Source organism: Diospyros lotus, chromosome 8 (genome assembly GCF_014633365.1).
Source record: "Diospyros lotus cultivar Yz01 chromosome 8, ASM1463336v1, whole genome shotgun sequence".
NCBI lineage: Eukaryota > Viridiplantae > Streptophyta > Magnoliopsida > Ericales > Ebenaceae > Diospyros > Diospyros lotus.
In genome coordinates this window covers 31,897,796-31,915,494 of record NC_068345.1, presented here as the reverse complement: position 1 = coordinate 31,915,494, position 17,699 = coordinate 31,897,796, and the positions used below count along the sequence as shown (strand labels likewise).

The following is a 17,699-nucleotide window of genomic DNA, read 5'->3' as shown; positions in this document are numbered from 1 at the left end:
TTGTTAACGACTCCATTAGAATCCAAAAAAGTACCAAAACGTAACCAATCAAATATAAAACTATCATGATGTCTCAAGTCTAAGAATCAATCTGCACTATTGCAACACAAAAATTTCAATTCGATATTAAACAATAACCATTAGGAATTCTGTAGTGGGTCAGTTCAGTGTACTTATTCTTATAATAAGCACCCACATATATGTATTAGTGTCCACACACACCAATATCCATGAAATAAGACATTCTTCTGATTGAGTATGCATCATATGTGCTAGTTTATCCGAGTTATTAGTGTCCAATCCTAATAACTCTATGACTAGGAACATTTAAAATCAAGACTTATAAAGAATATATTTCATGAACGTCATCATATGCACGACCATATTTCCTCAACATGAGCCTATTTAACACTTGTAAGGCAAAAGTAGAAGTCATAGGTTTAACACTTGTGTGTGCAAATTTTTCTTAGAACTTTTTTTCTTTCAATTTGTTATTGCCTTATTTAATTTGTGTTAATATACTTTATTAACTACCATCACATTTTTACTTTGTTAATTTAATTTATTTTAGACAATATATCTACCGGTATTTTTTTCATACAAATCTTTATCTTATTTACAAATGTATCGAAATTTTTAATTTAATTTAACAAAATATTAGAACGGACAAAGTTCATAAGTTTGAATCTCACTCATTGTGATGAAATATGTTGAGAGTAAAAATAATAATATAAAAATAAATAATTTATTATTTATTATTTTAATTTAATTTTTAAATTATTAAATGAAATAATACTTCATAATTAAGCATGTATAATAGCTTTCGACTTTTTTGAACAAGATGTCGGAGCTTTTAGCTTCATAGAAGATGTATAAAAATTGAGCTTTGAGTATACTGTCTATAAATAAATAAAGTCAAATCGCATAAATATACCATCAAATTTTACCTTTTGAGTCATTTAATTTTTCGGAATTATCGTCTTTACGCAATCTTCCATTGTCCGTATTCTCAATTTCGATAGAGAAGGTAAATCATAAGTTAGGGGTGTGCGCTGTACGGTTTGGCCAGTCTGAATCATTTTCAACACGCCAAACAGCTAGTGCGGTTTTCCAACTAAATCAGACTGCGGTCTGGTTTGGGTTCGGCCAAACCGCACTGTATTTACGGTCTGGTTTGGTGCGATTTCCTGCGGTTTGAAATGCTACTTAAAACCACTAAAAATGATATTTAAAAATGGTAAATAAAGACACAAATATTGATAAATAAAGACAATTAAATGTAAATAAATAGAGAAAAAATAAAAACAAAATAGTGTAAAAAATAAATAGGATGGGATTGTCAATTATTAGATTTTTATAATAATAATTTTTTTATTATTTTCTTGGACGGTTCGGTTTAAAATCGAACCGCCAACTGTCCAAACCGCAAACCGCGCAGTTTGAACAGGATCCAAACCTTTTTTGACCAGCAAAAAAAAAAAAATCAATCGATTCGGTTTGGTTCGGTTCGATTTGGCTGATTTTCGCGGTGCATCGATTTTTTTGAACACTCCTATCGTAAGTGAAGGTTTTGTCTCATTGTGTAAGATAAGGAATCAATTCAACGATCTATTGATATGAATTCTAATTTATTGTGATTCAACCACTTAATGTATGCGTTAAGAGTCATTTAACTCTTTCAACTTTGAAATGAATTTATCGTGACTTTTTAACTCTTGATTTTGAAACAAGAACACACCTGGCATATGAGAAGGGCAGCCTCCAACGGCTAATTTTTGTGCTTAAAGCATGGTGTTTCCTCCTTATGCATACGGTTGCCAACAGACGAGGAAGACGACAAAAAAAGAATAAATTGATTCCTTTTAAAAATCATAACTAACGGTTTCTTCTAACAAAAAATAAGTAACAAATAGATAAAAAAGAATAAATTGATTATGCTTAAAAAATGCGATCAGAAAAAATATATATAATGGAATAATGAAAAAGGTAAGAAAAGAAAGTAATAGCCATTATTGAATCCTCTCCATACTGGTGAGAGGGGTTGTCCTCCTCTTGCAAATTAAGGGAAAGTCTAGCTAAACTTTTGTACAACTAATGGGTTAGTATGGTTTGGGTTCCCAGACTTGGAGGGCAGAAATTCAACATGAACTAATTGCATCAGGTCTATCATTCTGGCCCTTGGCCCTGACCAACCTGACCACAAAAAAAAAAAAAAACAAACAAACCCAACCCAATCAACTTTGGTAGGATAGGTTTTATCGAATGTGAGCACCCTTTTCTCACCAAAATCCATATGGGCCAATTTATGCACTTCTTACCGGAATAAGTAAATCGAGTGTGTCATTTGACACTAATGATCGCCGACAAACTAAGCATTGCATGCAATAGCATACCTGATTGTCAATTTCCATTACACATATTGTTATAAGCAAATACCAGTGCTTATTATCTACATAATCCTGGGAAACCCTTGTGGGACTTCTTATCTCTTCATGCAAGTGCATAATTATCTCTCTTCTCTTTCTGTATCAAACTCAATGCCGTAGCCTCAGCAATGACTTATTTTTTCCATCTATGAGAAGATAGCCAGCATTGCCCTCGTCTACATCTTGGGCATTGGGCAACCGTTGCCTGTTACTGGGCGTATGATCAGCTAGAACAGGCCGCCCAATTAGAGGGAAGCCTGCTTGAATCCGCTGGTGGCATGTACCGGACATTCATATCGAGGGGCAGCATTCGATACTCAATATTAAGGTCCCGGAACACTTTGATCATCTTCTCCACCAGTAAAGCTCTCCTTGCGCACCTCTCACCCGCATGCTGACCGTTGATGCGGTGTTTAACAGCCACCACCATCTTCAGCCTGTTCATGTCCTCCAGATCTGTTATCACCACAGCTGGACTCTGGTGCCAGTAGTCACTCCTACTCTCAACAAACCTGCAATCACAGCCACGAGCAAAGCAAACAAGTATGGGTATGATCAATAATAGCACAACATAACAATTTACAACACACACAGCATGACAAGCTTTTATCCCTCTATGTGGGGTTTGCTAGATCCATTTTAACTCATTAGTCATTTCTACCTATGGCTTTTATTTTCTGTAAAGCTCATATTACTCATTTCAATTAACATGTTGCATTTTTTCTTTATGAAAGGTGCCCAATTTTCACTAGCAACTGCCTATCCTGAAGCTCTTTGCAATTATATTTTTCTTTAATAGTTGAACAAAAGATAGGAAGACCGTCTAGGCAAAAAAAAAAAAGAGAATGGAAAATAGTGGTAAAGAATTCAGATGCATTTTCAGTAAGCACCTTATAATTCTTTTCTTCATTTCAGCAATCCTTTCCATTGGAGTCGAGATGTGGATAGAGAAATCAACTGTATCTGTCATCTCCGGACTACGGAAATAGTTAACTATGGGCTTTGTAGCTAGAATACTATTTGGGTATATATACTTCTGGTTGTCGTGTCGCAGAAACACAGTAGTTAATATGTTCATCTCTTCAACTACCAGCTGCAATCCAAAGAAATAAAAGTTTTAAGTCTACTTTCTTAAAAAATAGCATGATATCTAAGAAAAAGAAAAAAATTTCCATAGACGATTAGATATATCTGCAATTCTGTATTTGTTTACCTGCATTCCATCAATTTCACAACGATCACCCACATGAAATGGGTGTGTTACAAACAAGAAAATGATTGCTTCAAATATTCTCTTGCAGGTGTCCCCAAAGATGAACGCTGCCAATAGAAGCTGGGAGCCTACCAGCACAAGGAAATGCGATATTGGGAAATTAAATATGAAGAGCCATATTATCACTATAATAATCGTTACAAGGACGCTCAGTATTGTGTGGAGTTCGTCTGCTGCTGTTTTTGTATCATCAAGAGACAATGCAAGAGACCTTCTTTCTTTAAATGCATCAACCTTTAAGAGGAAGCAAGGATAGATGAATGAGACACAAGAAAAAGATGTAGCTAGAGTATTTTTGGAAGATAAGGACAGCAACACCATGATAGAGCCCACTCTAAATGTTGGACTTTTCACTTGTCATGGGAAGAAGTTAGGGGTGTCTAAAGATCATTTTGAGCTCTTAATAAAGAAAAATGTAAAAGAAAAACGAGCATATCATTTACCATCCATTTCGTGAGAGTTTGCTTATTGATTCCCTGGTCGATATGTGAACCTTTAATGAGATGCATGGTCTTCTGAGCACTTTCATCCTTCATAAAGCGCTGCAGATCCTCTAAGGAGATGTATCTTTTGCAGAGAAAGACAAGCAGATAAGGCATATAATGGCAGTAGCAAGCAAAAGAACAGGATGAACGATTTCAGTATTAAGAAGACACAAGAAACCAAAACTCTTCATTCCACATTGCAAGTAGATTTTTTCCTAACATCCAATAAAAAGTCTTCTGTATCAGAACCTAGCAAAATAGAAGAACTCTACCAAGTTTATGTGATCTACAACACTATATTGTGAAAGAAGTCCAGAAGAATGAACAAAATTACAACATGGTCGCAGTATGTCTGCAACGGGATAAATTCATCTTCTGGAAGGAAAAAGATCTTGAAATCATGCGTGTTATGATGGGAGGGTAGCACATCAATAAACGAAGAAAAAAAAAATTAATTTACCATGAGAGTGATGAATAAAATTTGATGTGATTATAAGACAAGATAAGGACTCACTTGGACCCTTCTACAGCCACATTCTGGAATATCTTCTTGGCTGCAGACTTTGCCTCGCATTCATCTCTTATTTGAAGGGTAGCCTCATCCTCATCATTAGAGGTGGGCAATTCCTCATCCAAAGTGGACAAATACCCACTTTGCACCATACTTATCAACCTCTTCATGCTCAAAGCCGAGATATTCTTCCGATTGAGCTTCTGAAGGTGTTCGATCGTGATCCTCGGACCTTTCTGCTTGAGCACCCTTCTTGACTTGGGATTTCTCAACTCTTGTATGCTTTTTTTATCGCACTCCCCTTCACTGTGTTCATCATTTATCGGACACCCAGATAGCTTCTTAATCACATATTGCTTGAACAAAGAGTCCTGAACTCGATCGAAGAATGCAGTAACATGAAAGCACAAAGCAAGTACCTTAAGAACAAGTGTTTTCAAGAGCCAAATCAATGTGCCCACCCAGAGGCATATTAAGATCTTGGTCACAATCCTCACACCTCCATGCTTGGTGACCCTCCCAATCTCTTTAGCCAAAATGAAATGCCAAACCAACAAGACCTGTCCCAGCCACAAGCAACTCTGAATTGATTTCCTCAACCCATACACAAAATACAAAACCCGGGATTTTCGAATAAAATTGCGTTCTATAACCAACACAACAATCTTGATTATCCAACCAGAAACCAAATGGCCACAAATAAGCACCAGGACCAGTATTTCCCATTTCCATATGCTAAGTTCCCAAAACTTATGCTTCTTCAAATCAGAAACTGTTAGTGTACAAATCAGTAGCACCAGAATTAGCAACAGACTTACCCACTGGACAACTTTTACAGTGTCTTTGAGATCAAAATCTTCAAAGACACCTTCATCAATGAATGAGTGGTGTTCATCTTTTACTTCCTCGTCAGTTATGGCCAATCTTTGGTATCTCCAGTTTGGATCCTCAAGCCTCGACGTGGTCCGGGCCCTGAATGTTCTTGGATTTGTAGGAAGGGGCGTGTAGATTTCACCCTCATCATCTTCTTCTTCTTCTTCATCTGAAAAATCACGAGCGCTCTTGGCACGAGATGACTGCCCAAATTCTCTGCTTTTTCGTCGATTTGATTCGTCAGTTGGCGGTTCTAAATGGAAGCAACATCCAGATTCCTCGCCAATTTTGAGCACCACTTCATCTTGGGACTCTCGAGCCATGTGATTTTCTCTGTTGCCCTGAGGAACTTGCATTGTTGATGGCGAAATATATAGCGATCCAAAAGCCAGGCAACAAGCATCGCCATTCCGAGCACTCTCGAGATTGATTACTTCTTTCAATCGGCAAGACTATGGAATATGTTGCTTTATGTTTTCTGGAATCGGGTTCAACAGAAGCAGTGAAGACGAATCAAAGACGCTTGTTTTATGATTGTGAAATTCTTCAAAGAGAATGGGCATTTTCCGGGTAGATGGCCATTAATGAGCAAGTTGTAGAAAAAGAAAGAAGCGTACTACGTCCGATCAGCGTTAGGGAAAAGGTATACTGCTGGGAGTGGGAAGATTGATTCAGAACTCATCAGAAGTCTCAACGGATGATGGGCTTTGGTTTTGGAAGCCCGCTGCGATGTGGCACTCCAATTCATAGCTTTAGGCCGCGTTCGGAGTCTAATGGCAAGGAGAGAGGTAAAAGGGTAATTAAAAAAATAATAATAATATAATTTCAAATCACACCTTAATAAAAAATAATTTAATTTAAAATGACATTATTTTAATTAATTACGTTTCCCTTTATTTCTTCTTTTTTCTATTTTCTTCCTAAAAATATTTTCTTTTTTTTATTTTTTTAACAAAACCAAATGAAAAAGAATTAAAAAAAAAAAAAAGATAACCATGCCCTTTCTCCTTAATCTTCTTCCCTTCCATTACTTTCTCTGCCTATTGGCTTATTTATGCAAGTTCCAAACGCAGCTTTAATATGGTCACGGTCCTTTCTTTTTTTTTTGGTAATTTCAAATTGCACTAACAACATTATAGATGGGTTTATAAAAAACAAGCTTTCACGCGTGACGTGACCATTCAAAGTTGTCCATAACAAGTATTAGCAACGCTTTCAGATTTGTCCATACTAATAATAATTTATAAATTAAAAGGTGTGGCTACTGTAGTATTGTATGTTTTATTAATACTTTCTTTTTTATCCCTCTTTTTTCAGATGGGATCATGGTTTGATTTGGCTGACACAGCCAAAAGCTTCTTCTTCTTCTTTTTTTATCTTTAGTTATTGTCTCTTGGTGCACTTCAGATTCTCAGAAGCAAGCAGGTGCTTCCCAATGCCCGATGCCCAATGGAGGCACCCAATTAAGTTGAGAAAAGTTGATGGCAACATATCTTAATTTTTAGGTACCAGCAGCACTTCGTTACTTTCTTTTAAAATGTCTTTTACTATGTATATGTATATATATATATATATGATGTTCCATACAGCTGGCTGTGACTTGACCCGAATCATACACACTAACGTCGGATCCGTTTCTGGGCTGTGACTTGACTCGAATCATCCAACGGCTGGATGCCACCAATTTGAATTGAAGACAATCAGCATCCAATCCAATGTAATAATGGATTCAAATCAAAAGATAATTCAACGTTAATTAAATGACAAATAGAAATCAGCTCTAGTAAATGTTATTTTTACTCTTCTAAAGGAAAGTAAAGATTTTTGCTTTTAAAGCATATAGAGATGGAAAAAATATTTTGCTTGATTACATATATCTAACACACCATGTAAGTAAGATTCTGTTTGGTTACTTGTAAAACCTTTCTTTCATTGGAAAGATGTTTTCTATTTTCTTTCTTTGTAATAATAATTTCAATGAGAATGTTACTTTTGCACGGTCTTCATTTTTTGGTGTGTTGGCTTAAATGTTGGATATTAAGAAAAGAAAAACCCTTTTTAAGTTATTTGGTGAACAAAATTTTAGAAAAGCTCTTTTTTATATTTAGAAAAGCTCTTACTAATCTCGCAAACAATGAGATTATGAATCCTAATTAATTTTAAATTATTAGAGATGTTTATCACAAATTTTCAACAACCCTTATTCTTAAAAGATAAATCATTATTACTTTAAAAAAAAAATTCTACTAAATCTCTTAAATACAAAAATTTAATTTAAATATCAAAATATTTTTGCATAAAAAATACTCTGCATCCTGACTTCTTTTTTACAAAATTTTGACTACTTAGAAATAATTTTTTAATATTTAAATTTATTATTGTATCTAAATAATAGCAATACTATTAGTTAACATGACTTAAACTTGACATTCAGATGCTTTATTTTGATCTCAATATTCATAAATTAAAAATAATCGAGTGAGCGGGTAATTTGGTTAAATTGGAAGAGCTAAACTAAACAGAAAACGCGACATGGAGGTGAGGCAATAGCATTAGCAACCAAGAAACATCAGTCCCACGTGTTTGTTTAAGTTGGAAATTCAGATGGTGGGTCCAATTAGTGTCACCTATTCATCCAATTGTTTTATTGTCAACGAATGCTTATTTGATATATAGTTTAGTTGGTGGTGCCCCCTCCACCTCCGGACACCTGTTCCATTATTTATTCAACCATATCTGAGACTTAGATCAACAACAAACAACCAAGACCAAGATGATCAAATCAAGCATACTTTTTAAGTTTTATATACCTTGACTGTCACATCCATCTGTTCTATCAGAATTGAAACTACATGATCTGCAAGCCAATATGCAACATTAATATATATTAGCCCTTTTTCATATTATATCAAGGGGACATTATAATATGCAACTTCACCTGTGCCCACATTTTAAAATCCCAGGCAATTAATTGTGGGTTGCTCTTTCCTGATCCAGCATTTGTTTTCCATGGCAGAGTGAGCTTTGCCCCAGGTGAAGAGCTTGACAGTGGGCCACAATAAGCTCTTTCTTCATGTCTGATCAGGTGGCAGAAATGGCCCATGTTGAGGGAACTCTGTTTGTATTCACCGCCGGCATGTTGCGGACGTTTACGTCGAGAGGCAACATCCGGTACTCGATATCGAGATCTCGGAATATTTTGATCATCTCCTCCACCAGAAGAGCTCTCCTCGTGAACCTCTCACCCATGTCCTGAAAGTTCATCCGGTGAGAAAGCCAAACTGATATTTTCAGCCGATTCATGTCCTCCACGTCCCTCAGGACTATCATTGGCGCAGGGTACCAGTGGTCGCTCTTGCTGTCGACATACCTGTATTGGCAGCAGCCACAACAAACAGACCAAATAGTTAACAAATTAGGATGTGTTTAGGTAACGGAATCTCAAGTTAATTGGCAATGCCTTTGTGTATACTGTTCAAGAAAAGATGAAAGCTACCCTTAGTGCCATTTTTACCTAGAATGACGAGGAGAAAAATTTTCTAAGAAGAGATTCATCTCCATACTTACTTGGTGATTCTCTCTTTCATGGTAGTGATCTTTTCTAAAGGAGTTGCAACATGAACACAGAAATCAATGGCATCTCCCATATCTGGACTGCGGTAGTAGTTGGCAATGGGTTTGGTCGCTAGAACACTGTTGGGGTATATGATCTTTTGGTTATCGTACCTCAGGAAAACTGTAGTAAGTATATTCATCTCTTCAACCACCATCTGACACCCAAAAAAAAAAAAGCCAGAATTACAACCTCATCCTCAATCATCCAAACAACATATGTTTACGTGCAGTATATGAAAGAACACAATGAGACAAATATTTTTGATTACCTGAACTCCATCCACTTCACAACGATCGCCAACATCAAACGGGTGCATTACAAATAAGAAGATAATGGCCTCGAATGTCGTCTTGCATGTGTTTCCAAACATAAAAGCCACCAAGAGAAGCTGGGAGCCTAGGAAGACAAAGAAATGGGTAGTTGCTATCTTCAGTATAAGAAGCCAGATCACCAATATGATAATGCCCACAGCTGCATTCAGCATGTGGTGGAGTTTGTTCACAGCTGTTTTTGTATCATTGAGGGACAATGCCAGCGCCCTCCGTTCTCTGAATACATTTACCTGGTAAAAAAACAAAAAGTATTTGTAGTAGATGGTATTGGTGGATTCTGGCTTCTATGTTTAAATCCTATGATCAAACTGACTTTGTTCATTTTTTATTTGGCCATTAAAAACAGCAGTAGAGGTTGATGAAAACTAACATTTCGAAAGGAGCAGTTATCTTGTAATTCATCAAAGACTCAGTAATTTTTTTTTTAAAATAGTGTGGTCAATTCCTGCAAATTATGCAACAGGTGTCGGCAAATAATGGCTAATCGAATGAAATGGCCAACGCTAAGCTGATATCACGTTCCATATTAGGTAGGCTAATAGCAACTAATCAAAATTCAATCATGAGGCAGGATGAAATGGCTAACCACTGTCCATTCACAGTGTAATCGTAACAAGATGGTTAACAAATAAAAGTGTGTAGGGACAGAAGTACCAAACTCTTTTTGTGTTCTTAACTACTGCTGGTACAATCTGCATTCCTATCTCCAAGATCGTAACCAGGCTTTGTAACCGTGCCTTGCTATTTCACAAGTTTAGTTTCTGAAGACCATATTCAATCCAATCTCTGTGCTATGAAATTTTTAAATATTCCATCTCATAATTCCAACAATATTAGGCACGAACTGACTAGTTCAAGAAAGATTATTTGGTCCATCTGAATTCTGTTCAAGAATGACACAGAACTGTAGCAAATATAATCACAGATGACCAAATCAAGAAAAAATAAGGGAAGAAACATAGACTACATTACCACCCAATTCTTCAGAACTCGTTTGCTGATTCCCTTTCCTTCACTTGCTCCTTCAAAGAGGCGCATAGTCTTCAAAGCCTCATCCTCCCTCAGAAAGCGCATTAGATCCTCCAGGAAGATATATCTGATCAGAAAGGGCACCATATTCAGATCTTCGAACAAATGTGAACCACTGAAACATCACAGTTTATCAGAAGACGCGCTTATAGATGTGGTGCTCCAATTTTGGCAATAAGATCAGGTGACATATTAGTAAAACACTAACTACCACGACTAGTAAATTCTCTTAGCCGTATCTCCTTCCAAGCAGTGGCTTGAGTTGCATTGATGGTACCAACTCCAAAGATGCCACTTCAACTTCCTAGTAGTAAGGTAGCAACAATGATATTTCTAACTTCCATCACTTGGCTCTGTTCAAGCCTGATAAACTAAGACAAAGGCATAAACTACCTAACAATTGAATTATCTTTTGAGTCGATAATCGCCAGATCTAAACAAATTCAGTCCACAAATGATTGAAAAACAAGAACCCACAATTCTATCATTCATGGACAGAAAATCCTGAGGAATCACGTGCATTGAGCAATGAGATAAAAAGCTTACTTGGACCCTGTCTTAGCCACATTGTAGAATATCTTCTTGGCTGCAGCTTTTGCCTGGCATTCACTTGTGATCTGAACCGCAGACTCGTCCTCGCCAGTTGAATCTTGGATTTGCTCATCCAAAGTGGACAGGGCTCCTTTCCTGACAATATTAATCAACCTCTTCATATTCCAAGCCGATATATTCTTCTGGTTCAGTCTGTGCAAGTGGTCGATGGTGATGGCTTCTTGGTCCGCCTCCTGCGACATAGCCCTAGAAAACCGAGGACTCTTTGTAAGCTTGGGGCTCTTCTGATGTCTCCCACTGCCAATCAGTTTACCACCTTTCGGAAAAATATTCGCCCTCAGGTCGGGAGGCATAGTAGCCCCGGCACTCTGAAGTTTGTCAACTTCAGCCATGATCCTCTCTTCCTCTTCTCGCTCTTGCTGAATCTCGATCAAGGGAGGGCCAGACAGGGTCTCGATCACATATTGATTGAACAAAGACTCCTGAATTCGATCGAAAAACGTGCTAACATGGAAGGACGAAGCCAAAACCTTAACTAGAAGAGTCTTCAGAAGCCATATGAATACACCCACCAAAAGACAAACCCAAATCCGGGTCACATAAGGCAAAACTTTCGCATTAGTCACTCTCTCAACTCTCTTATCAAAGATCGAATGCCAAGCAATCAAAACCAAGCTCAACCATATGCAATTTTGAACGGCATTTCTCACCCCATAGACAAAATACAAGACTCGCTTTCTTAGCAGAAAATTACGCTCGATGAAGAAGACAGCGATTCGGATAACCCAACCAGAGACTAATCGGCCGGAAATTAAAACCAAAACCATAAGCTCCCATTTCCAGAGTTCCAGTTCGAACAATGTTTTCCTTCGCAGGATCTGAATCGCGAGGGTACACGATAAAGCCGCGATAATCAAAATCAAACTCACCAGTTGAACCACTGACAATGTGTTGAACTTCATCTTCTTGTACTCTTCCGGCAAATCTTCCTCCAGGAACGGGTCGTCCTCGTCGATTTCGCTCCCTTTGCCCAACATTCCGGACCTCATCAACCTCTGGGTCTGAGTCTGAGATCTCTGATCGTGCTCCGGCGGGTCCAAAAGCCGCGACTTCGCCTTCACCCTCAATAAACTCGACTTCCGCCGGAACGAAGCGTTGGAGCTGCAAACCAGAACCTCGTCTTCAACACCATTCGATCGGCGCTGAGCCGGCTCCGCCTCCGTCGCCTCGTTGAACGAAACCTTAACCCCCCTCGGCGTCAACTGGCCGTGTCCGGGGCTCTCCGCTATCTTTGACAACTCGCCGGCGGACGGAGAGTCGGCGGGGAAATCGAACTCCCTCCCGGGCTTCATCAAGTCGTTGGAGAAATCGTAGCTGGAGTCCCTCCACATTCGATTGCCACTGGAGCCGTCGCCGCCGCGCTGAGGCGGAGGCGGAGGCGGAGAGGAAGAAGGCGAGCGGGAGGCCAGCTCGGCCTCGGAGATACGATCTTGGGAGTTGATGTTGAGGACGACGTCTCGACGATCAGTCTGGGGCATGATGGGGTGGTCGAGTTGGTGCAAGAGGACGCGGCGCTCTTCTGAGTTGTGGTTGGCTTGGTCGGTGATAGATTTGAAGGATTTTCTGAGCTTGTCCATCTAAGGAAACTAAAAAGCAGACAGCTTAAACAAACAACAAATCGCTACAACGTTGAAGACTCCGATAATAAAGAAAGAAAGGGGAGGAGATTCTAGACGATTTATATATATATATATATATATAAATATTTAGATTTCTTTCCTTATATTTTTCTTTGTTTTCCTTCCTTACTGAGAGAGTGAGGGAAAGAAAACCCAGAAAAGAAAAGAAAAGAAAGGAAAAGCAAAGAAAGTCGAGAACTGAAACGCCGCCGTTAGAGACGGATAGATAGAGACAGAGAGAGATGTCAGAAATCGAAGCCGTCAAGGTGTCAACAAATGGAGAAACGTCTGCCTTTGCTGGCCTCCTCCGTGTTTGCGTGTGTGTCCATGCAATCCAGTGCCGTCCGCTCCCAAGTCCCCAACCTACCCACCACTCTCTGCACTCTCCACTTCCTATTTCTAAAAAAAAATAATAATAATAATAAATACGATATAAAATAAAAATGAAGAAATATTATTTTTTAAGAAAATAAAAAATATAAACACAAAAAAATGCATATATAACAAATTTTAAAAAAATATATAAATATAATTTTTAATATAAAAATAATTATTTTGTTATGGGTATTTTCCTGACCACCTTTTTGATGACTTGGACTCGATCCAGCAAATCGGATCAATCTCCCGAAATTCAATAGGCCTAAGGTCGAGATCGTCAGAGAAAGGTTTCACATCGTCGAAACTCGAACTCAGACCACGAAACTAAGCGAGCTCCCAACGATGCTTCCAACTCGCTAGCCTAACTGTTCACCTCGCATAACAACAAGACCGCTGAATAAATGGAGACGGGACTCACCTATTTTACCTGAGGCAAACTAGATATTTGGTAATGAGAAATTCACTCCCGATTTTATGAAATTAATAAGGATGTATTATTTCTATAATATAATCATATTATTTTAAATTTTATGAAAATTATAAACACCTCACATTATAAATAGGGGATCAAAAACTATTATATAAAGAGAATGAATAATAATAATATATTATTACTTTGTTGGAATAAGTAGAGAATAGTCGTGAACTAGGCATTATTCTTACTGAACCACATAAAAAATTATCAGTGTGTGATGTCTTATGTATATGGATTTTATAGTCATCATAAAATTTCAACTTTTCAGCATATCATACTATTTACAATTATATGTATATCAATTTGGGCACATCACTAACAACCCAATAAAGTAAAGTTTTTTTTTTTTTTTTTAAGATAAGAGGATGAGAATAAAATAAAACAAAAGCCTATACTAACATATTTTAAATATAGAAAAAATAATCACATATCTTAATGTTAATTAGTAATTAACATATCTTAATTGTAGAAAAAAAAAATCACATAAAAGATTTGAGTATTCTCGCTCGGCCTTGTCTTCTTCTCCATTACACTTCTATTTTATTTTATTTTTTTATAGTTATATTCAAACACATCCAAAATTATTATTTAGAAATGCATCATTAGAAAAATTATATTGTAGATAATCTTTTGGATACACTTAAAAGTATTTGTGATTTTTGTTTAGCATATAACAATGTAAATAATTGTTTAAATTTGTTAACATCACCATTCTAAGTACTAAAACTTTCACTTATGATGCATTTGATTGGTCACATTTTTTACTCAAATTCTACTTTTTGAAGTGTTTGAGTGGTTAAATTTTTTAAGCAAATTGTTTTCTCACTTTTGATCATGTGATGTCATTTTTTCACTTTTGCTAGAAAAAGTTTTCTCACAAGGGTAGATCAAAATTTTCATAAAATTTGAAAGTAACCCACTTCTCCAAAAACCAAAGAGCGAAGAAAAGTAACGAGTCCTTGCAATTGCCGGTCACGAGGAGGAGGAGCACAGTCAACGATTGCAAGGAGAAGGAGAGTGATCGCCAGTCACAAGAAATAGTGCAACCGACAATCACGAGGATGAGAAGGATAGTTGACAACGAAACTTCAAGAAATTTGGAAGACGTGGAGAGAGATGGGGAAGGCAGGGAGAATGAGGTAGCTTGGTAGGTTCATACATGGCACATTATTTTCATAAAAAATAGCGGCAATCAAACATTCAAAATTAAAAAAAATATAACAATTTATAAGTAAAAAATTAAGTCAATCAAACACTCTTAATAGATAATTTTTATGCAAATTATTTTTAGGCAATTAAATTACCTATAACTTCTTTTATTTCCATACAAGTTCCATGATTGTAATCAAACGCACCTTTAGTAATAAATCAAAAGTCTTAAGTCATAGGTTGACGGTTTGTCATGTGAGAAATTATCTTAGAATTTCTTTTTTATTTTTTTCAATTTATTATTGCCTTATTTAATCGGTGTTAATATACTTTAGTACCTACCATCACATTTTCACCTTGTTGATTTAATTTATTACAGACAATATATCTATTATAATTTTTTTATCATAATGTAAAACCCATAAATGGGTCTTTTATCCTTTTTAGAAATGTATCAAAGTTGTTAAACTTAATTATAAATGAGTCTATCTGTGTTAATATTTCCAGTTATTAGCAGATTGTTTGCCTTTTCGATTGACAGACAACGTAAGAACGGGTGGACAGACCGCACTAAGCAAAGCAGGGTGGGTCTATAATATAATATAATATATAATAATAATATAAATAGACCGCACTTAGCGAGCGACGACGGAAGCAATCGCCTGTTAAGGTGTTGACAGCGATATGTTCCCACAGTGCAGTGCCAGACTGCCATCACCCATGCCCATGCCCATGCCCATGCCCATGCATTTGGAAGAAAGTGATGATGATATTGACGCGTTATCATCTCATCTGCTTTGCTTTGCTCTACTCTACTGTATTGTATATGTTGATTTGTGCCGATGAGTGCGGTCTATAAATAAATAAATAAATTTTTATTTAAGTTCCCAGAGATTGCAGGCACCTTTGAATTTTGAGTTTTGTGAGCGTTTTTTGTTTACCGTCCGTCACCATCAGCGTTTGATAACAAAGTTTTAAGAATGAAATATAATTTTTGTAAACATGTCCCCAATATTCGACATTAAAAAAAATAAAATATAATCATTTCATAAAGATAAAATTCAAAACTAATGATAAAAAGAATTAAATGGAGAAATTAATATTATAATAAAATATATCATGTTGTCATATCTTAATGATCGGAATTCTCAAAAAAAAATTCGAGAATTTTAAAAAATAGAACAGAGGGAAAGACTGAATTAGGGAATGAGAATGATAGAATTAAAAAAAAAAAAGATAATAGAGAATTTGAGAGAAAGAATTCCAAAATGGAATTGAATTCATTCATATCTTCATTGGGTGAAATCAATCTTCCCACAATCAAATGGAAATTCTCTTGCCCAACAACTTGCATCCTGATTGCCCAAGATCACTTACAGCAAGCATATGCACGTTAGTTATTCTCTTTTTCTTCTAAATTTTTGAATTACAATAAGTTATTTAGGTGATACATGACACACACATATTTATATATTAATTCTTCGACTCTCCAATAATAAATGTCACCCTCTACACTTATCTTATCAAATTCTAATTTTATAGCTGAGAGGAGAGTGAAAATATGCTCCTTCTATATGCATGTCCTCTTCTTGATTTTTAGAATCACCCATTTATCAAGTAAATAAATGATAATTATAAAAATATTTATAAAAATTTTTTACAAAAAAAAATTAAAAAGTTCTATAAAGGAACAAATAAACAAACAAACAATATATGTCACTGTAACTTGCTCTTGTAAAAGAAAGGTGAACGACATTTCAACCACAACAATCTTCATGATAAAATTATCCCTCGCCACACGTTTTGATAAAAACCATCCCTTTTTAAGACATACCATATAATTGATTTGATACTTTGATTCAACATATCTACTGTTTGAGTAGCTTTTAAGAGGAGAATTAGAACTATGTGTGTGTGTGTTTTTTTTTATAAAAGGTGAGAATGTTATTATTAATAAACTACAACCTCATAACAGAGAAGGGCATTAGAGAGGGTTGGAGAGTAGTAACCCCCAAGTCATGAAATCCACAGAATCACACACCCAACCAACACTTGCTGCTAAAGCTTTTAGCCTTACACGAGAAAAAAGCACACGCCCCAAAGGATTGAAAACAGAAAGCAAAGCAATCTGGATTGATGGATGTCACGCAAACTCCAATCAAGATCCAAAAAACCCAGTCACCAACTGAGACCACACCGGCCCCCAGCAGATTTCATTTCACACGCTCAATCTTATACATATAAAAATTAATTTGCACTTTAAATATAACTGTTGCATTACATAGAATACTGCTTTATATATACAAACATGTTATATAAATGCTATTTTTCCTAGCACCTCCACTATATTTCATTTTGCATTTCCATTACCATGTGTTATATATAGGTTTGTGAAAAATCAATTGCTTTCTTGTCTTTCAAGAAACATGTCTTACTCTTACATTGGATTTTTTCTCTCTTTGTATTTGCAGAAAATAAGAATATGAAAGAAGTTACTTGTGTAGTTCACTCTGTTTGAACACGAAAGTAACTCCAATTCTCTATTAGTTTAAGTGTTCAATTATACATCGGACTTTATTTAACGAAAGATTTAGGCAAAGGTGAATGAATAAGATAACATCCACTAGAAAATTCAAGGCCATGCACTGGCAGGTGTAGGTGAATGGAGAAGATTAAAATAAAAAAGGTTGTATAAAATTCTAGGACTAACACTGGCCTCATGTGCTAGGTACACGTAATAGTAATGGTGGGTTTGATCAGACGGCATGTTTATTCAATAGTAATATAGAAATAGTTGTAATCAAGGATGGGCGTAAAGCATGCCAATATAATACCCAATTTCGCTTTCATTTGGCCATACGTGTCCCTAATATTCTCCAAGGCGCCACCGCTTTCGGCGAAAAGTACGACTACAAGACAAA

General features: G+C 36.4%; 2 protein-coding genes across 4 annotated transcripts in view; both read right to left on the bottom strand.

Moving 5' to 3' along the window:
• The window catches only part of LOC127808458 (mechanosensitive ion channel protein 8-like), an 81,952-nt gene extending 68,987 nt beyond the window's left edge, over positions 1 to 12,965 (bottom strand). The window contains exons 1-5 of one of the 3 annotated variants that reach the window (XR_008024946.1): positions 11,092 to 12,888; positions 10,489 to 10,612; positions 9,453 to 9,746; positions 9,136 to 9,338; positions 8,379 to 8,938 (exon numbers count right to left, since the gene is read on the bottom strand). Coding sequence is in view for 2 of the 3 variants with exons in the window: in XM_052347011.1 (XP_052202971.1) it covers positions 8,650 to 8,938; positions 9,136 to 9,338; positions 9,453 to 9,746; positions 10,489 to 10,612; positions 11,092 to 12,734 (2,553 nt within the window). In the remaining variant the exon portion in view is untranslated. Of the gene's footprint in view, positions 1 to 8,342; positions 8,939 to 9,135; positions 9,339 to 9,452; positions 9,747 to 10,488; positions 10,613 to 11,091 lie in introns of those variants that run through there. The other 2 variants (XM_052347011.1, XM_052347012.1) reach the window with 2 other exon arrangements.
• Positions 2,217 to 6,364, bottom strand: LOC127808460 (mechanosensitive ion channel protein 5-like). The gene is made up of 5 exons (XM_052347014.1): positions 4,699 to 6,364; positions 4,143 to 4,266; positions 3,640 to 3,933; positions 3,317 to 3,519; positions 2,217 to 2,938 (listed from the first exon to the last, which is right to left on the bottom strand). The coding sequence occupies exons 1-5, from the start codon at positions 5,922 to 5,924 to the stop codon at positions 2,650 to 2,652; spliced, it is 2,136 nt and encodes a 711-aa protein (XP_052202974.1). The 5' UTR covers positions 5,925 to 6,364; the 3' UTR covers positions 2,217 to 2,649.
• Positions 12,966 to 17,699: the final 4,734 nt, after the last annotated feature.